This window comes from Salvelinus namaycush, chromosome 6, assembly GCF_016432855.1.
Source record: "Salvelinus namaycush isolate Seneca chromosome 6, SaNama_1.0, whole genome shotgun sequence".
NCBI lineage: Eukaryota > Metazoa > Chordata > Actinopteri > Salmoniformes > Salmonidae > Salvelinus > Salvelinus namaycush.
This window is the reverse complement of record NC_052312.1, coordinates 26,727,205-26,749,394: the sequence shown is the minus strand read 5'-3', so window position 1 is coordinate 26,749,394 and position 22,190 is coordinate 26,727,205. Positions and strand designations below refer to the sequence as shown.

General features: G+C 41.5%; 1 protein-coding gene across 1 annotated transcript in view; it reads left to right on the top strand.

Annotated features, from left to right (window-relative positions):
* LOC120049309 (collagen alpha-1(XXV) chain-like) overlaps positions 1-22,190 on the top strand; it is a 78,887-nt gene that overhangs the window by 24,845 nt on the left and 31,852 nt on the right. The window contains exons 6-12 of the mRNA XM_038995560.1: positions 802-870; positions 1,967-2,011; positions 2,328-2,372; positions 12,769-12,846; positions 13,393-13,416; positions 16,905-16,949; positions 22,063-22,107. Coding sequence (XP_038851488.1) covers positions 2,361-2,372; positions 12,769-12,846; positions 13,393-13,416; positions 16,905-16,949; positions 22,063-22,107 — 204 coding nt within the window. The 5' untranslated portion in view covers positions 802-870; positions 1,967-2,011; positions 2,328-2,360. The remainder of the gene's footprint in view (positions 1-801; positions 871-1,966; positions 2,012-2,327; positions 2,373-12,768; positions 12,847-13,392; positions 13,417-16,904; positions 16,950-22,062; positions 22,108-22,190) is intronic.

Sequence of the window (22,190 nt, the reverse complement as noted above, 5' to 3'; positions counted from 1 at the left end):
GAGAATGCCAAGAGTGTGTAAAACTGTTATCAAGGCAAAGCATGGCTACTTTGAAGAATCTCAAATATAAAATATTTGTAGATTTGTTTAACCCTTTTTTGGTTATTACATGATTCCATATGTGTTATTTCAAATTGTTTGATGTCTTCACTATTATTCTACAAATTAGAAAAATGTAAAAATAAAGAAAAACCCTTGAATGAGTAGGTGTGTCCAAACGTTTGACTGGTGCTGTATATTATTTATTTTATTTGTTGTGTTTCCTGTTTGGACCCCAGGAAGAGTAGCCGTTGCCTCGGCAACAGCTAATTAGGGATCCTAATAAATACCAAATACTAAGAATATTGAGCAAACACTGAATGTATTTTTTTTTACTGTTGCTATTTCTCATTACTGTAGCCTAGGGTATTTAATAAACTGAGATGATGATGATGCAAAGACTGTCAATTACCTACAGAACTTGAGACAATGGCATACAGTATTAAGCAAGTGAGTGGCCAAGCCCTCATCACACTTATAATAAATGTTTTCATCAAAACCCATCCCTTTCATGCCACCGCTAGCTATTGCGCTCATAATTGCCGCAGTGAAAATATCAAAAATATTTCTGACATCCCCAGACCTATAGCCCTACTCCCAGAGCTAAGATTTACCATTGCATTAGATTTGTTAAAATAGAGCCCAGTGTGTGCATTCATGTAATGATGATGGGAGATCCATCCATGGGTAAAGGAGTCAGCGAGAGATGGAGCCCTCCAGGTCCCAATTACTGGAAGTGTCTTTCTTCTACGCTGTCTCCAGGGTGAGCGAGGAGAACTGGGCCCACCAGGCAAAGGAGAGCGGGGCGAGACTGGACCACCCGGTCAAAAGGTCAGTGTTGGGGGTTAACCAGAGGGGTGGGGGGGAGGGGGAGGGGGTGACTGCGGGGAAGCTGGCTTGGGACACAAGAGAGACCATTCAGTGATGTGATTTGAGAGGCACACATTTTAGTTTCAAGCAAGTGCATGTTATTTTTCTAACATTCTAAGCTCTACCTTTTGGATCATTGTTACAGTATTTTCTGCTCTCTAGTGGCTTTTATGTTCCCAAACTTGCAAGATGAAGAAAGCCTTCAGTTCACAGTAGATTAGAAAGGTTCTGATAGATTAGGAAGTAGACCAGGAAGATTCAATGAATTAAGGTTTTTCAACACTTTGACCAATGGTAGAGGTCTTCCTTTATTTAGTATTACACATTGATGAAGTAACATTCTGTTTTGTATATACTCAGAATACTGGCTTATATCGCCAAAAGTTTTCTAGCCAGGGTAAAGTTGAAGATTGTCACACCTCAAATGTCATTGTTGCTAATGTACTGCACTTTGTAAGGACAAAGATAGCTTAATTAGTGATTATCATACTAGTAAATATTCATTTGGAATGAGAGTGGGAACAGAAAACACTGGGTTTTAGGTTTTCCTCTGGGAAAGCACAAGAGTAATAACACAAGAGTGAATCAGATATGTACAGTATGAGTTTACCATTGTTTATGCATGGCAGCTACCCTACAGGTGATTTTTGTTCCAGACTAAACAGGGACAGGGACCCACAGCATTGACATCCTTTTCAAACAGAGTACCAAAGGGAAGAAACCCTCCATTTGCAGTTACTGGAGTTCAAATAAACATAATTTGATTGAATTTCTTATTATGCCAAAAGGCCATTGGATTTTATGAAGCAAACATGAAAAACTTCATCAAGAATAAACTTCTGCTTAGCCTTCCGTGCCACCTTTGATTTAATTTTATATTCCTCTGTGATGTGGCCTAGAAAATGTTTAAAGTCACAGTATTTAAGATATTTAGTCATATGAATGCCTTTTTGCAGTATGGCCTTGTCTTACTATCAAAAGTGTCTGTTCATACAGAGGGGTCATGTGGTGGCTTACTATTCCACTGTTGCTCATTGTCTGTCTATCTCTCCTGCAGGGAGGGCCAGGAGAGGCAGGGAACCCAGGCCCTAGAGGTTCAAAGGTCATTGCATGACGGATAACTATTATTATTATTACTACATATCTATTGTTGCCCTTCTCAATCATGTGTATGGCTGATGATGCTTTGCCAACATTGATATATTGAGGAATTACACAATTACAATTACAAAGTGCACACTAAACATTCCAATTGAGTAAATGTTAATGTGGAAAAGAAAACAAAATATTGTTTTCAGCAAATGGATAAGGTATTATTCTACTCTGTTCTAAGCCACTGTCGGTCTAAGTTTGTGATGAATGTATGAATGTACACCATGCATATTCCTACGTCTTACAGCCTTTTCTTACTAACTCAGGGAGGAACAGGAGACAAGGGAGTCCTGGGCTCCATGGGACCAAGGGTGAGTGCCCTCAACAGAATGTTTTTAAAAAAGGTTGACGATTTAATCTTAAATCAGCCAGAAATCTTGTTGTGACGGGGGAAATGGAAGCTTCACATTTTGTATTTATTGTTAAAACATTTCTAGCCTGTCTATCTATGGGTAACAAGGTTGACGTTTTATGCTCGAACCGCTCAGTTTTCCACCACAAAACACCAGAAAATTGCCAAAAATAGTAGAACCAGCTCCCATGCTTTTACACTATGATTTCACTATTAGATGTTAAATGTTTCTTTTGAAAACAATATTTCACGATATTGAAATGAGAATTTTACCAAGACTTTGGCAAATAAACAAAACAACTAGGGCTTTACAACTAGGGTAACAACTTGGAGAAGTTTTGGGGTTAAGTGGGTTAAAAACTTCCAGGAAGTGGCAGAGGGTGCACAGAGGGACATGTCAAAATGCTGGATTTGGATTATGCCATTCTTAGTGCAAATTTCAAAAAATTAAAAAGACCTAGCTGAAAGACAAAGTTAACCGGTTCCTTTAAAAATTGCAGATAATTTTATGAAATTGTGTTTGTCCTCAAGTCTTTATTCATATTGGTCGATATCCATGTGGTCGATATTAACAAGTCACAAAATAAGATGTGTGCAATAATAGTGTTTAACATGATTTTTGAACGACTACCTCACCTCTGTACCCCACACATACAATTATCAAGTCAAGCAGGGAATTTCAAACACATTCAACCACAAAGAACAGGGAGGTTATCCAACGCCTCGCAACAAAGGGCACTTATTGGTAGGTGGGTAAAAAAAAAAAATGCATGGTGAAGTTATTAATTACACTTTGAATCGTGTATCAATACACCAATCACTACAAAGATACAGGTGTCTTTCCTAACTCAATTGCTGGAGAGGAAGGAAACCGCTCAGCGATTTCTTCATGAGGCTAATGGTGACTTTAAAACAGTTTCAGGGTTTAATGGCTAAGATAGGAGAAAATTGAGGATGGATCAACAAAATTGTAGTTACTCCATAATACTAACCTAAATGACACAGTGAAAAGAAGGAAGTCTACAGAATACAAATATTTTCAAAACATGCATCCTGACATGCATGTCCTGAATACAAAGCGTTATGTTTGAGGAAAATCCAACACAACACATCACTGAGTATTACTCTTCATATTTAAGTAATAATTCCCGAGAAGCCGGTGTTTGGAGGATTGGCACGGGTTTTGTTAGGCCTGAGACAATAGTCTTACCAACAATAGGTACCAACATATTCAAATAATGATTGGCATATTTTCATAATTAGTTTCTATTTTGATAAATTTATTCGTACTATTTCATCCTTCATCCTTCGTTCATTCTATCGGTTTGGTTGCTAGAGACGCGATGGTCCCAGTCATTCATTCTAAATGTTATTTTGCCACACTGGCTGGCAACGTTCTTATCCCTTGCATGCTAGCTAGCCAACTACAGCTAACTTACAGTCACGTCAAAATGTGCAGCCAGAATAACAGCAAAGAAGATACATTTGCATTTGTTTAAGCTGTTTTCTAGTGAAATATATTTGGATACATCTATAACAATGAGCTAATGAGGTGTTATTTCGCCTGGCATAGAAAATGTGTTCACTCGATAGGACAGTGTTGTTAAGAGGAGCTAGCCAACAACACAGCTAACACAATCACTTCAAACTGAAGCTGGAAAGACTGAAAACTAGCTGCACTTTGTTTCGTTTGCATATATGCAGAAAAATTATGCCAGGTGATTCATGATTTCGACTGGCTGAGAAACTCTGCCTGCCTGTCTGTCTCGTCCAGACTCCTGACATGTTCATTACTATGGGACAGCTGAAGATCGAATTTGAATATTGAAACGATATTGCAAATGTCTGAGAGACAGACAGCAAGGTTTATACAACTCTCCGCTGTTGAAAACGAAATGTTAGTCTAAAAGAAATGTGAGATAATGTCTAAATGCTTTTTGTAGTGAGATCAAGTTTATAAAGTGCCTGGCTGGGCTGATGAGACAGTGGATTGCACAGTCAGATGGAACAGAGTAAATAGGCACTCTAACGTCATAGATTTAGCCGGTGGTAACTTGTGGAATGGACACCGGCTGGAATGTGTTTTTAACCAATCAGCATTCAGGATTAGACCCACCCATGGTATAATTTCAAGCATGGTGGTGGCTGCATCATGTTATAGGTATGCTTGTCATCGGCAAAGACCATGGAGTTTTTTGGGATAAAAATAAACGTAATAGAGCTAATCACAGGCAAAACCCATGAAGAAAGTTTGATTCAGTTTGCTTTCCAGCAGACACTAGGAGACAAATTCACCTTTTAGCAGGACAATAACCTAAAACACAACGCCAAATATACACTGGAGTTGCTTGCCAAGATGATATTAAGTGGCCTAGTTACAGTTTTGACTTAAATTGTCTTGAAAATATATTGCAAGACTTTAAAATGGTTTTCTAGCAATGATCAACAACCAATTTGAGAGAGCTTGAAGAATCTGTTCAAGAATAATGTGCAAATCTGGTACAATCATGGTACAATCCTATATTTTTTGTATTATGTTTATTAGTTCACTGTTAATACAATCCTGAAAAAACTTGCAGTCAGGAGTCATTCTTTCAAGATGAAAACTTCTTAAGGCTAGGGGGCGGTATTTTCACGTCCGGATGAAAAGCGTGCCCAAAGTAAACTTCCTGCTACTCAGGCCCAGAAGCTAGGATATGCATATTAGTGTGACCTGAAAAGCACGTTCCACTTTGTGTTCCTCCGGTATTGAACGCAGTTTATCACGTCTTAAATTTTATTGATTATTTACGTTAAAAAATACCTAAAGTTGTATTAGGAAAGTTGTTTGAAATGTTTGGACAAAGATTACAGGTAACTTATGAGTTATTTTGTAGTCATGTTGCACGAGTTGGAACCGGTGTTTTTCTGGATCAAACCCGCCAAATAAATGGACATTTTGGATATATAACGACAGAATTAATCGAACAAAGGACCATTTGTGATGTTTATGGGGAATATTGGAGTGCCAACAGAAGAAGCTTGTCAAAGGTAAGGCATGAATTATATCTTTATTTCTGAGTTTCGTGTCGCGCCTGGCGGGTTGAATTATGATTGTCTGTCTTTGTTTGATGGGGTGCTGTCCTCAGATAATAGCATGGTTTGCTTTCGCCGTAAAGCCTTTTTGAAATCTGACACGTTGGCTGGATTAACAACAAGTGTAGCTTAAATTTGTTGTATTGCATGTGTGATTTCATGAAAGTTTCATATTTATAGCAATTTCATTTGAATTTGGCGCTCTGTCATTTCACCGGATGTTGTCAAATAGATCCCGCTAAAGGGATTTGATCCATAAGAAGTTTTAAAGCATTTTCAATATATAGCTGAAGTCGGAAGTTTACATGCACCTTAATCTAACGAGTCTCCCTCCCGGATCCGGGATCCTCCTCATCAAAAAAGCTGACTAGCATAGCCTAGCCTAACGGGACAGGGATATCATATAATATAATTTCATGAAATCACAAGTCCAATACAGCAAATGAAAGATAAACATCTTGTGAATCCAGCCATCATTTCCGATTTTTAAAATGTTTTACGGCGAAAACACAATATGTATTTATATTAGCTCACCACAATAGCCAAACACACAACGCCATGTTTTCACCATGTTTCCACCGCATAGGTAGCTTTCACAAAACCCACAAATAGAGATAAAATTAATCACTAACCTTGAACAACTTCATCAGATGACAGTCTTATAACATCATGTTATACAATACATTTATGTTTTGTTTGAAAATGTGGATATATGAGGTATAAATCGTAGTTTTACATTGCAGCCACCATCACAAATAGCACCAAAACAGCCAGAATAATTACAGAGAGCAACGTGAAATATATAAATACTCATCATAAAACATTTATGAAAAATACATGGTGTACAGCAAATGAAAGATAAACATCTTGTGAATCCAGCCAATATTTGCAATTTTTTAAGTGTTTTACAGCGAAAACACAATATATAATTATATTAGCTCACCACAATAGCCAAACACACAAAGCCATTTATTCACCGCCAACATAGCTTTCACAAAAACCAGCAATAGAGATAAAATTAATCACTAACCTTTGGACAACTTCATCAGATGACAGTCTTATAACATCATGTTTATACAATACATTTATGTTTTGTTCGAAAATGTGCATATTTAGAGCTGCAAATCGTGGTTTTACATTGTGAATACGTAGCAGCAATGCACCAAAATGTCCGGAGATATTTTGGACAGTCACCTAATCTAACCAAAGAACTCATCATAAACTTTACTAAAAAATACATGTTGTACAGCAAATGAAAGATACACTGGTTCTTAATGCAACCGCTGTGTTAGATTTTTAAAAATAACTTTACTACAACATACAGCATGCATTATTGTGAGACAGCGCTCACCTATTCTCCGCCTTGTTGGAGCCTACATATTACACAAAAATACGAAATAACATCATAAATATTCTCTTACCTTTGTTGATCTTCCATCAGAATGTTGTGCAAGGAGTCCTAGATCCAGAATAAATTGGTTTTAGAATGTCCATTTCTTCTGTCAAATTAGCAACTTTGGCTAGCCATGTGGAGCTCACGTGTCCAATAAATGTTCCAAAAGTCCCAATAAACGTTGAATAAACTGGTCAAACTCGGTTGAAAAATCCTACTTTATGATGTTTTTCTCATATGTATCCAATAAAATCAGAGCCGGAGCATTTCGTTGTGTAAACCGAACGCATTTCAGAAGACAATGTTAGGTTCCCTTGTGCGCAGCTGACTACTGACAAAAGAGCGGACCTGTCACTCCAAAAGCTCTCATTCGGGCCTCACATCAAGCTAGACACCCCATTCAACCTTCTACTGCCTGTTGACATCTAGTGGAAGGCGTATGAAGTGCATACAGATCCATAAATATAAGCCAGTTGAATAGGCAGGCCCATTTTCAGAATTTTCACTTCCTGTCTGGAAGTTTGTGTAACGACTCTCATCGTTGGTTGAAGGAGAGGAGGACCAAAACGCAGCGTGGTATGTATCCATATTTATTAGAATACTTTTCTAGACGAACAAAACAATAAACAAAACGAAACCAACGACGCTACAGTCCTGAACAAGAGAACAATGAAAAAACAATGAACGTACGAACAGGAACAATCACCCACAAACAAACAGTGAGGACAGCCTACCTAAATATGGTTCCCAATCAGAGACAACGTAAAACACCTGCCTCTGATTGAGAACCATATCAGGCTAGTTAGACAACCCTAAACCAAACATAGAAACACATAACATAGAATGCCCACCCAGCTCACGTCCTGACCAACTTAACAAAGACTGAACAAAGGAAATAAGGTCAGGAACGTGACAGTACCCCCCCCCCCAAGGTGCGGACTCCGGCCGCAAAACCTGAACCTATAGGGGAGGGTCTGGGTGGGCATCTGTCCACGGAAGCTCTGGCTCTGGACGTGGCCCCCACCCCACCATAGTTAATCCCCGCTTCCGTGGCCTCCTCTTAATGGCGACCCTCCATATTAACCCCACTGGACTGATGGGCGCCTCTGGACGGAGGGGCAGCTCCGGACTGAAGGGCAGCTCCGGACTGAAGGGCAGCTCCGAACTGAGGGGGAATTCCGGCATTGCCGGCGTGACAGGTAGCTCTGGCAGCTCCTGGCTGGCTGGCGGCTCTGGCAGCTCCTGGCTGGCGGCTCTGGCAGCTCCTGGCTGGCTAGTGGCTCTGGCAGCTCCTGGCTGGCTGGCGGCTCTGACCGGTCCTGGCTGATTGACGGCTCTGGTAGCTCCTGGCTGGCTGACGGCTCTGGCTGCTCCTGACTGGCGGGCGGCTCTGGCTGCTCCTGACTGGCGGGCGGCTCTGGCTGCTCCTGACTGGCGGGCGGCTCTGGCTGCTCCTGACTGGCGGGCGGCTCTAGCGGCTCCTGACTGACGGACGACTATGAAGGCTCAGGACAGACTTTGAAGGCTCAGGACAGACGGGCAGCTCAGATGGCGCTGGGCAGACGGGCAGCGCAGGCGGCGCTGGGCAGACGGACAGCTCAGACGGCGCAGGGCAGACGGGCAGTGCAGGCGGCGCTGGGCAGACGTACAGCGCAGACGGCGCTGGGCAGACGGCAGATTCTGGCCTGCTGAGGCGCACAGTAGGCCTGGTGTGTGGTGCCGGAACTGGTGGTACCGGGCTAAGGACACGCACCTCAAGGCTAGTGCGGGGAGCAGCAACAGGGCGCACAGGGCTCTGGAGACGCACAGGAGGCTTGGTGTGTGGTGCGTGGTGCCGGAACTGGTGGTACCGGGCTGGAGACACGCACCACAGGGCGAGTGCGTGGAGGAGGAACAGGGCTCTGGAGATGCACTGGAAGCCTGGTGCGTGGTGTAGGCACTGGTGGTACTGGGCTGGGGCGAGGAGGTGGCGCCGAATATACCGGACCGTGAAGGCGTACAGGAGCTCTTAAGCACCGAGCCTGCCCAACCTTACCTGGTTTAATGCTCCCCGTAGCCAGGCCAGTGCGGCGAGGTGGAATAACCCGCACTCGGCTGTGCTGGCGAACCGGGGACACCATGCGTAAGGCTGGTGCCATGTACACCGGCCCGAGGAGACGTACTGGAGGCCAGATACGTTGAGCCGGCTTCATGGCACCTGGCTCGATGCCCATTCTAGCCCGGCCGATACGTGGAGCTGGAATGTACCGCACCGGGCTAAGCACACGTACAGGAGACACCGTGCGCTCTTCCGCATAACACGGTGTCTGCCCGTACTCTCGCTCTCCACGGTAAGCACGGGGAGTTGGCGCAGGTCTCCTACCTGACTTCGCCACACTCCCTTTTAGCCCCCCCCAATAAATTTTGGGGGCTGACTCTCAGGCTTCCAGCCTCGCTTCCGTGCTGCCTCCTCATACCACCGCCTCTCGGCTTTAGCTGCCTCCAGGTCTTCACGAGGGCGGCGATATTCTCCCGGTTGTGCCCAGGGTCCTCCGCTGTCCAGAATTTCCTCCCAATTCCATAAGTCCTGCGATCGCTGCTCCTGCGATCGCTGCTCCTGCTGCTGCTGCCGCTTACCACGCTGCTTGGTCCGAGGTTGGTGGGTGATTCTGTAACGACTCTCGTCGTTGGTTGAAGGAGAGGAGGACCAAAACGCAGCGTGGTATGTATCCATATTTATTAGAATACTTTTCTAGACGAACAAAACAATAAACAAAACGAAACCAACGACGCTACAGTCCTGAACAAGAGAACAATGAAAAAACAATGAATGCACGAACAGGAACAATCACCCACAAACAAACAGTGAGAACAGCCTACCTAAATATGGTTCCCAATCAGAGACAACGTAAAACACCTGCCTCTGATTGAGAACCATATCAGGCTAGTTAGACAACCCTAAACCAAACATAGAAACACATAACATAGAATGCCCACCCAGCTCACGTCCTGACCAACTAAACAAAGACTGAACAAAGGAAATAAGGTCAGGAACGTGACAGTTTGCTGCCAAATGAGTTCTGTTTTACTCACAGATATAATTCAAACAGTTTTAGAAACTTCAGAGTGTTTTCTATCCAATAGTAATAATAATATGCATATTGTATGATCTAGAACAGAGTACGAGGCCGTTTAATTTGGGCACGATTTTTTCCCAAAGTGAAAACAGCGTCCCCTATTCACAAGAAGTTAACCAAATACGTTTAAACTCCGTTTTTCACAATTCCTGACATTTAATCCAAGTAAAATATTCCTGTTTTACGTCAGTTAGGATCACCACTTGATTTTAAGAATAATAGTAGAGAATAATTTATTTCAGCTATTTCTTTCATCACATTCCTAGTGGGTCAGAAGTTTACATACACTCAATTAGTCTTTGGTAGCATTGCCTTGAAATGATTTAACTTCGGTCAAATGTTTCAGGTAGCCTTCCACAAGCTTCCCACAGTAAGATGGGTGAATTTTTGCCCATTCCTCCTGACAGAGCTGGTGTAACTGTGTCAGGTTTAAAGGACTCATTGCTGGCACACACTTTTTCAGTTCTGCCCCCACATTTTCTATGGGATTGAGGTCAGGGCTTTGTGATGGCTCTACAATACCTTGACTTTGGTGTCCTTAAGCTATTTTGCCACAACTTTGGAAGTATGCTTGGAGTCATTGTCCATTTGGAAGACCCATTTGCGACCAAGCTTTAACTTCCTGACTGATGTCTTGAGATGTTGCTTCAATATATCCCCATACTTTTCCTTTCTTCATGATGCAATCTATTTTGTGATGTTCACCAGTCCCTCCTGCAGCAAAGCATCCCCACAACATGATGCTGCCACCCCCGTGCTTCACGGTTGAGATGGTGTTCTTCGGCTTGCAAGCCTCCCACTTTCTCCTCCAAACATAACGATGGTCATTATGGCCAAACAGTTCTATTGTTTCATCATACCAGAGGACATTTCTCCAAAAAGTACAATCTTTGTCCCCATGTGCAGTTGCAAACTGTAGTCTGGCTTTTTTATGGCGGTTTTGGAGCAGTGGCTTCTTCCTTGCTGAGCAGCCTTTCAGGTTATGTCAATATAGGACTCGTTTTACTGTGGACATGGATGCTTTTGTACTGGTTTCCTCCAGCATCTTCACAAGGTCCTTTGCTGTTGTTCTGGGATTGATTTGCACTTTTCGCACCAAAGTACGTTCATCTCTAGGAGACAGAACGCGTCTCCTTCCTGAGCGGTATGACGGCTGCGTGGTCCCATGGTGTTTATACTTGCGTATTATTGTTTGTTTGTACAGATGAACATGGTACCATCAGGTGTTTGGAAATGGCTCCCAAGGATGAACCAGACTCGTGGAGGTCTACAATTTTTTTCTGAGGTCTTGGCTGATTTCTTTGGATTTTCCCATGATGTCAGGAAAAGAGGCACTGAGTTTGACGGTAGGTCTTGAAATATATCCACAGGTACACCTCCAATTGACTCCAATTGACTAAAAAGCTACCATGTTCATCTATCAGAAGCTTCTAAAGCCATGACATAATTTTCTGGAATTTTCCAAGCCGTTTAAAGGCACAGTCAACTTAGTGTATGTAAACTTCTGACCCACTTGAATTGTGATACAGTGGATTATAAGAGAAATAATCTGTCTGTAAACAATTGTTGTAAAAATGACTTGTGTCATGCACAAAGTAGATATCGTAACCGACTTGCCAAAACTATAGTTTCTTAAAACCTCTTAGCGCGGAGATCCCGCTAGCGGGATCAAATTCGACAACATCCGGTGAAATCGGGGGGCGCCAAATTCAAAATACAAAATCGTAATATTAAACATTCATGAAAATACAAGTGTCATACATGATTCTTTAGCTTAGAAACTTGGTAATCGAACTGCGTTGTCAGATTTGTTGTCAGATTTCAGATTTCAAAAAGGCTTTATGGCGAAAGCATAGCATTTGATTGTCTGAGGACAGCGCCTCACATTAGCATATTTTCCAAACCAGCACAGGCGTCACGAAATAGCAAATAGCGGTTAAATATATCACTTCCTTTTGAAGATCTTCCTCTGTTTGCAATCCCAAGGCTCCCAGCTACACAATGAATGGTCGTTTTGTTCGATAAAGTCCTTCTTTATATCCCAAAAACACTGTTTAGTAGGCGCCATTGAATTCAATAATCCAGTCCTTCAACATGCATACGAAGGATTCCAAAAAGTTACCAGCAAAGTTCGTCCAAACGAGTCAAACAATGTTTTTTATTAATCCTCAGGTTGTCTAATATCTAAATAAATTATCATATTTCAGATGGAGATTACTATGTTCAATTGCAAAGGAAAAGAACGAAAAGCGCGTCCACGTGCGCAAGAAGAGTACTTTTGCCCTGGCACTCAACTTGGAACGACTACAAATACTTCTTCATTTAAAAAAACAAAACAAGCTTAAAACCTTGTATAAAGACTCTTGACATCTAGTGAAAGCCATAGGAACTGCAATCTGGGAGGTGGAAATTAGATCTTTCAATAGCATTGCATTGGAAGTAATTCGGAGCTCCCCCAAAAAGTTTCCGGATCGATTTTCCTCGGGTTTTTGTCTGCTATATCAGTTCTGTTATACTCACAGACATTATTGTAACAGTTTTAGACACTTCAGAGTGTTTTCTATCCAATTCTATTCATATCCTAGCTTCTGGGCCTGAGTAACAAGCAGTTTACTTTGGGCACGTCAGACAGGCGGAAATTCAGGATACTGCCCCTGACCCTAGAAAAGTTAACAAGAAATTTATGGAGTGGTTGAATAACGAGTTTTAATGACTCCAACCTAAGTGTATGTAAACTTCCGACTTCAACTGTAAATGGTATCCGCACACAGGGACCCCCTGGGCAGAAAGGTGACCAAGGAGCCACTGAAATCATTCATTACAACGGTAACATCCAAGAGGCTTTACAGGTCAGAAACATCATGGTCTACTCTCTAGCTTTAGTTAAACATTGTTTTCTGGCAATTTTTTACCTGCTGTATGTAGTACATTTTGAGCTGTATTTCTTTATTTCTGTTAGATGAGTTGTTTTGATCTCCCTCTATTTAACTTAAGTACTATTTTACCTTGGATTAATGGTGAAATATGTTTTATGTGGCACCCACCACAATCATGTCAAATTTACAGCATCCATATATATATATTATTACATAGTCTTAATGGACTTGAATGGGTATACTTTAGTGCTTCTGAGGAAAGATGGAATTATGACAATATCAATTTTTATCCTGCTATCGGAAATTGCTTGTGACCCTACACTGGCCAAAGTAGCCATTAGCCAACTGGGTGTACTGTACAATGTTTTTGAATTTTCCAGACAGTTCAAATTCCATCTGGAACAGTTTGTACACTAGCTTAGCAAGGAGGGAGAAATAAAAAGCTTGCTGACACATAGGTTTGTTTGGTGCTTAACCCGTTATCTTATCTTATTTCCCCTCCTCCCCGGCGGACCACAGAAGATTACCACTATTACAGTGACGGTAATTCACCTCTATTCTGTCTGTGTGATATATGAGTTATGCACCTTTGGCCCAACATGAACCCAACCCTACCCGGCCTTCCCCTGCTCCTCATCCTCTTTTCCCAACTAACACATACAGTGGGGCAAAAAAGTATTTAGTCAGCCACCAATTGTGCAAGTTCTCCCACTTAAAAAGATGAGAGAGGCCTGTAATTTTCATCATAGGTACACTTCAACTATGACAGACAAAATGAGAAAAGAAAATCCAGAAAATCACTTTGTAGGATATTTAATTTATTTATTTGCAAATTATGGTGCAAATTATTATAACATACAATGTTTTCAACTTAGATATTTGACACAGGTTGACATACAGTACCAGTCAAATGTTTTGACACACCTACCCATTGCAGGGTTTTTCTTTATTTTTATTGGTGTCCTTTAGTACTGGTTTCTTTACAGAGAGAATGCCAAGAGTGTGCAAAAATTGTGCAAGGCTGACATCAAGGCAAAGGGTGGCTAGTTTGAAGAGTCTAAAATCAAAAACACTTTTTTGGTTACTACATGATTACAAATGTGGTATTTCATAGTTTTGACGTCTTCACTATTATTCTCTAATGTAGAACATAGTATTCAAATAAAAAACCTGGAATGAGTAGGTGTGTCCAAACTTTTGACTGGTACTGAACATGATTATATTGTGCATGTTCATGTATAGAGAATTTGTTATTCAGGTTTCCTTACCTCACAACCTTTTGGTTCGCGGCATTCTGACCTTCCTGCTATATCACCATTTCTGTGTCAATTATCAGTTCATCTCATAATTTATTTGATTAATCTTTTTCAGCAATTTTAAGGATTTCTGTATAGTTGTCTAATGTTGGTGGGGCATATTACTCTGTTTTAATGTTACTCCTCAATCACTATGATAAATACAATAGTTGTACTTGAGTGTACTTTTAACAGAGCTGATATTTACTTTGAAGTGCAAAGTGTAGCAATACAGGTGTAGTCAGTCATTGGCATAGCAGGAAGATCGGTATGCCATGAACAAAGAGATTGTGAGTTCAAATCCCAATAATTACTGTATGAAATATGCACAGTGCCTTCAGAAAGTATTAACACCCCTTGACTATTTCAACATTTTGTTGTGGTACAGCCTGAATTTAAAATTGAGTTATGAATTGAATTATGTTTTTAGAAAATGTATTAAAAATTAAAAGCTGAAATGTCTTGTCTTGAGTCAATAAGTATTCAACCCCTTTCTTATGGCAATACTGTACAATCTAGGTGTGCAAAGCTCTTAGAGACTTACGCAGAAATACTAACAAATACTCTCAAATGTATTGACTCAGGGGGTTGAATACTTATGTAATCAAGATATACAGTGCATTTGGAAAGTATTCAGACCCCTAAGCTTTTTCCACATTTTGTTACGTTGCAGCCTTATTCTAAAATGGATTAAATAAATACAAAATCTTCATCAATCCATACACAACACCCCTTAATGATGAAGCGAAAACATGTTTTTAGACATTTTTGAAAATGTATATCAAAATAAAAAACACACGTTATTTACATAAGTATTCAGATCCTTTCCTGTAAGACTCGAAATTGCTTTAGCTTTAGTGCATCCTGTTTCCATTTATGATCCTTGAGATGTTTCTACAATTTGATTGGAGTCCACCTGTGGCAAATTCAATTGATTGGACATAATTTGGAAAGCCACACACCTGTCTATATAAGGTCCCACAATTGACAGTGCATGTCAGAGCAAAAACCAAGCCATGATGTTGAAGGAATTGTCCGTAGAGCTCCGAGACAGGATTGTGTTGAGGCACAGTTCTGGGGAAGGTTACCAAAAATGTTCTGCAGCATTAAAGTTCAACAAGAACACAGTGGCCTCATTCATTCTTAAATGGAAGAAGGCTGGAACCACCAACTCTTCCTATAGCAGGCTGCCCAGCCAAACTGAGCAATCGGGGGAGAAGGGCTTTGGTCAGGGAGGTGACCAAGAACCCGATGGTCACTCTGACAGAGCCTTAGAAGGACAACCATCTCTGCAGCACTCCACCAATCAGGCCTTTATGGTAGAGTGGCCAGACAGAAGCCACTCCTCAGTAAATGGCACATGACAGCCCACTTGGAGTTTGCCAATAGGCACCTAAAGGACACTCAGACCATGAATAAACAAAATTATCTGTTCTGAAGAAACCACGATTGAACTCTTTTGGCCTGCATCACGTCTGGAGGAAACCTTGCACCAACCCTACGATGAAGCATGGTGGTTGCAGCATCATGCTGTGGGGATGTTTTCAGTGGCAGGGACTGGGAGACTAGTCAGGATTGAGAGAAAGATGAACAGAGCAAAGTACAGAGAGATACTTGATGAAAACCTGCTACAGAGCGCTTGGGACCTCAGACTGGGGCGAAGGTTCACCTTCCAACAGGACAACGACCCTAAGCACACAGCCAAGACAACGCAGGAGTGGCTTAGGGACAAGTCTCTGAATGTCCTTGAGTGGCCCAGCCAAAGCCTGGCTCAGCCAAAGTCTGAACCGATCGAACATCACAGGAGAGACCTGAAAACAGCTCTGCGGCAACGCTCCCCATCCAACCTGACAGAGCTTGAGAGGATCTGCAGAGAAGAATGGGAGAAACCCTCCAAACACAGGAATGTCAAGCTGTAGCGTCATACCCAAGAAGACTCGAGGCTGTAATTGCTGCCAAAGGTGCTTCAACAATGTACTGAGTAACAGTACCAACATTTCCAACATTTCTAATAAACTGTTTTTGCTTTGTCATTATGGGGTATTGTGTGGAGATTGATGAGGGGGCGACAAAACAACAACAGAAGTTTTATATATTTCCATCCTGATTTTTTTTCTTTGTTGATGGTTTTGAATTTCTGCAATAAACAGCAAATGTGCCCACTCTGGTCTTGGCATATGCGCTATACAGATGTAGGATCTTAATTTAATTACCCTGTAAAAGGAAAACTATACTGCAATACAGGATATTTTAAACTAGTATTGAGGTATAAAAATACTTATTTGGAATATCAGACTTGGCTTTCCCTTACAAAAAATGTATCAACCCCTACAAAATGTAAATTAATCATAATACACATAATAATTTACATTTCCTGATTCCTGTAGTAAACTGGCTCAAATTAAGATCCCACATCTGTAGCAAACAGCTCGCTGCAGCGGGGGGGGGGGGGCTGGACCAGGTTTGAGAAACCCTTTTTTACGTCACCAACAAAAAATGTATCTGCTCCTTTCGAACGGATTTTTGTTTTATCAACATTTAAGAAAATTTACAGCCAATTGCTGTTTCCATCAGCCCTGTCATGAGTTTTTTTTATCCAATAGGTACTGACTTCACTTGCATAAAAATGGTTGTAAAGAAACATGGTTACTGACTTTTAATTTAAGTGGAATTGACGCCAACCTCTGTCTTTTTCATGTATACAATCTTAATAACAAAAAAATCTTGTGAATTTAGGGTCCCCCTGGGCCTCCTGGACTATCAGGAACAGCGGGAATCAAGGTAATCCATCATTGTATTGAAATCATGGTTCTGTTTTAACTTCAGTACATTGTGTGTGTGTGTGTGTGTGTGTGTGTGTGTGTGTGTGTGTGTGTGTGTGTGTGTGTGTGTGTGTGTGTGTGTGTGTGTGTGTGTGTGTGTGTGTGTGTGTGTGTGTGTCTGTGTGTCTGTGTCTGTGTGCATTTGACACGTGTAGCTAACACAGAGTACATACAGTGACTTCAGAAAGAATTCACACCCCTTTTCTATTCAAAACTTTGGAAGCTTTCAACTTTCCAGCTGAAATAATACATTTAATGCAAATATTTTATGAATATGCTAAAGCTAAAATATACATGAATAATACATTGTCTGATGAAATTTCTTTAGAAAGTGGCACAAGACAGGGATGTCCTCTCTCTCCCCTCATGTTTGCACTTGCAATTGAATCGCTTGCAGAAATAATTAGACAGGACTTAAATGTAACAGGTATCAGTATTGGTAAATATGAATATAAACTAAATTTATTTGCAGATGATCTCCTGATATACCCGACCAACATTGAGAACTCAATGCCCCTTTGCTATAAATATTTTTATATTACTCAAAAATCTCAGGTTACAGAATGAATGTGGAAATAAACAAAATAATGGCAATAGGAAAAATAAAAATACGATTTACAGCAATCCTTTAAGAGGATATCAACAAATATTAAATAACTTAGGATGCTTAATGAGTAACAAACCACACATTTTTAAAGCTAACTATTCCATTATTCAAAAGTATGAAAGTTTTTTAAAATGTATTTTCGGTAATACTAATTGCCCCACTGAAGAGATTTTTTTAAGTATAGTCAGTCATAACAGACTTTATATGGGCAAATATAATTTTGAGGGTGGTTTTAACCTTCCAGACTTGGAATTGTATCAACTTGCTACCTAAGGCTTTTACTTGCAACATATAGTTGAATGCACTAAAGAGGAACAATGGGTACATATTGTTGTGACTTTACTTTCATTAATCTTTTGACTGTTATTTATTTAATCTACTAACTATCTTTAATTGTTACCCGATTTAACTTCTTATGGGCAGGTGGGATGGTAGCGTCCCACCTGGCCAACATCCGGTGAAATTGCAGAGCACGAAATTCAAACTACAGAATTATAAATATTGAACTTTCATAAAATCACAAGTGTCATACATCAAAATTAAGCTTAACTTTTTGTTAATCCAGCCGCTGTGTCAGATTTAAAAAAGGCTTTACGGCGACAGCACACCATGCGATTATCTGAGGACAGCGCCCTGCATACAAAACCATGAAAAACATATTTCAACCAGGCAGGTGCGACACGAAAGTCGGAAATAGCGATATAAAAAATGCATCAAATGCCTTTGATGATCTTCTTCTGTTGGCACTCCAAAAGGTCCCAGTTACATCACAAATGGTTATTTTGTTCGATAATGTCCTTCTTTATATCCATAAAAACTCAGTTTAGCTGGCGCGCTTCAGTCAATAATCCACCCAGTTTCCCTCCATCAAAATGCATACAAAATGAATCCCAAACGTTACCAATAAACTTTTCCAAACAAGTCAAACAACATTTATAATCAAACCTTAGGTACCCTAATATGTAAATAAACGATCAAATTTAAGACGGAGAATCGTTATTGTCTTTACCGGAGAAAAATACCAAAGAACGCGCTCTCATTCACGCGCTTGGAAACACTACAGCCAAAATGGGAGCCACCTAGAAAAACTACAATTTCTGGCAAATGTTTCCAAAGAAACAGCCTGAAACTCTTTCTAGAGACTGTTGACATCGAGTGGAAGCCCTAGGAACTGCAATCTGGGAGGACTTTGCCTTATAATAAAAGTGACAGCCATTGAAAATAGTGGTTGGCTGATATTTTTTTTTTATGGGGGACGGTTTGTCCTCGGGGTTTCGCCTACCATATCAGTTATGTTATACTCACAGACATTATTTTAACAGTTTTAGAAACTAAATTACAATGTTTTCTATCCAAATCTACCAATTTCATACATATCCTAGCTTCTGGGCCTAAGTAACAGGCAGTTTACTATGGGCACGCTTTTCATCCGGACGTGAAAATAATGCCCCCTACCCAAGAGAGGTTAAATGAATAGTGTAACAATTCACTCATTAGGATTTGGTGCACCACGGAAGAGGTTGTTTTAAAGAGTTACCATCTCCCAAATTAAACTCTGTAAGATATATCTATTTCATTGATAAACAGTCATCTTATTAATCATTATCTCATATCATTATTCTGAACAGTCGTAACCTCATGCATCTGCAAAAACCCCATCTTTACTCATAATTCAGTACTACAGAAATGGTTTCATTATTTATTTACAAGCTAACTAAATAGTAACAGGATAACATACACACTTAATACATGAGAAAAGGTCCCTAGCGGACTTTTACAATATGGTGGCTTTTTACACAACAACATGGAGAGGGAGAGAGAGAGAGAAGGAGAGAAAGACACTTATCGTCGATACATTTCAGAACTATTCTCATAGTAATCATATAGTTTGCGCACGAACCCCCACCCGTTTGGAATAATAAATCATGAATGTATTTACATGTGAGTTCCTTTGTTCGGTCGGAACCTGCCTTCCTTAGGAAGGTTTTTGGCCATTCAGTGGCAAGCTGTATGGCTCTGATTGTCCGAAAGGAGTCTCCCCTTTCCCATTTTCTACTGTTGTTCACTCTTTAAGATGGCTAGCCAGGCGTGTCGACGGTTCCCATTGGTGATGAGCGAAGTAGAATAGTCTCACTTAGATTCGCTTTCTAGTTATTTTACTCAAAACAGCTAATCAGCTGTCTCAGTAATTGTCTGAGAGGGGAGTTTGTTTTCCCCCTCGTGTTGGTATTCAGGATTCGAACCACAATGGACATGAGCTGCAGCTCACCGTCTCCCTGGTCTAAAGGAAGGTGAGTGTCACGCCCTGACATTAGAGAGCCTTTTTATGTCTCTAGTTGGTTTGGTCAGGGTGTGATTTGGGGTGGGCATTCTGTTTTGTTTTCTGTTTTTTTATTTCTATGTTTTGGCCGGGTATGGTTCTCAATCAGGGACAGCTGTCTATCGTTGTCTCTGATTGGGAATCATATTTAGGTAGCCCTTTTTCCCTCCTTTCAGTGTGGGTAGTTAACTTTGTTTGTGGCACTATAGCCTTGTAAGCGACACTATAGCCTTTGTTGGCGACATTTTAAATAAAAAGGGAAATGTACACTCACCACGCTGCACTTTGGTCCACTTCTTTTGACGGCCGTGACAGAACTGACCACCATCAAAGGACCAAGCAGCGTGGCCAGGAGGAGCAGGGATCTTGGGCTCGGGAGAAGAGAGAATGGAGGACATCTTGGACATGGGAGGAGGTTATGGCAGGGGACAAGACCCTGCCATGGAACCAAGCTGAAGTAGCGAGGGAGGAACGACTTCGCTACAAGGAGTCACGGCAACAGAGCAAGCACGAGAGGCAGCCCCCCCAAAAGTTTTTTGCCTGCCTCCAGAACCAGGCCTCCTGTTTGTCTCCCCAGCCTGGTAAGCCCAGTGGCAGCTCCACGCACCAGGCTGCCAGTACGTCTCCTCAGTCCGTTGAGACCTGTTCCGGCTCCACGGAGCAAGCCTCCTGTGATGATCCATGACAGGAAGCCTCCAGTGATGATCCATGGCACGAAGCCTCCAGTGATGATCCATGGCACGAAGCCTCCAGTGATGATCCATGGCAAGAAGCCTCCAGTGATGATCCATGGCACGAAGCCTCCAGTGATGATCCATGGCAAGAAGCCTCCAGTGATGATCCATGGCATGAAGCCTCCAGCGATGATCCATGGCACGAAGCCTCCAGTGATGATCCATGGCAAGAAGCCTCCAGTGAGGATCCATGGCACGAAGCCTCCAGTGATGATCCATGGCACGAAGCCTCCAGTGATGATCCATGGCACGAAGCCTCCAGTGATGATCCATGGCACGAAGCCTCCAGTGAGGAGTCATGGCACGAAGCCCGCAACGAGGGTCCCCAGTCCGGAGTCTCTAGCGACGGTCTCCAGTCGGGAGCCTCCAGTAACGGTCCCCGGTCCGGAGCCTCCAGCGACGGTCTCCGGTCCGGAGCCTCCAGCGACGGTCTCCGGTCCGGAGCCCCCAGCGACGGTCCCTAGTCCGGGGCCCGCAACGAGGGTGCCCAGTCCGGGGCCCGCAACGAGGGAGCCCAGTCTGGGGCCCGCATCGAGGGTGCCCAGTCTGGGACCCGCAGCGAGGGTGCCCAGTCTGGGACCCGCAGCGAGGGTATCCAGTCTGGGACCCGCAGCAAGGGTGCCCAGTCCGGGGCCCGCAATGAGGCCCGCATTGTCTAGCAATGAACAACAACCAATTTGACAGAACTTGACAAATTTTGAGAAGAATAATGGGCTAAATGTTGCACAATCCAGGAATGGAAAGCTTTTAGACTTACCCAGAAAGACACACCTCTGTATTTGCTGACTCAGGTGTGTGAACACATATTTAAATTAGATTTCTGTATTTCATTTGCAATACATTTGCATACATTTCTAAAAACATGTTTTGCCTTTGTCGTTATGTGGCATTGTGTGTAGATGGGTGAGAAAAAAAACTATATTTAAATGTTTTTAATTCATTTGTTGTGCTGTAACACAATGAAATGTGGAATAAGTCAAGGGGTATAAATACTTTCTGAAAGCACTGTACAATGGATAATCCACTCAATTTGTCACAACAGATCAGGCCTGGATTCAAATACATGCGTATTTAGGTATTTGTTACTTATTTTCAAATGTGTTACCGAATTAACTACTTCTTTTAGAATTATTTGAAAGTATTTTTTTATATATTTTTATAAATAGCCTACTAGTTTCAAATACATTATTTCAAAGAACCCTATGACCAAACAGACCTGGGTTCAAATGCATGGGAGTATTTATATATTTGTATTTTCAAATACATGCCAATATTTTCCAAGTGAAAAAATATCCAAATTTTTACTTCTAAATGTATGTGAAAGTGATTAAAATAATATTTTAACCCAGGTCTGCAACAAGTCACTATACATTTTTGCTATACGTTTGTTACAATCCATTCTCTGATTCAGGGAGATCAAGGCATGCCTGGCCTCCCTGGGCTGGATGGTGAAATGGTAAGTAGACCCAAGAAGTCTCAGTACCCAGTCATGCATGGTAAAGATAAAGGCCATCAAAAGCCATTCTTTAAGATTTGTAC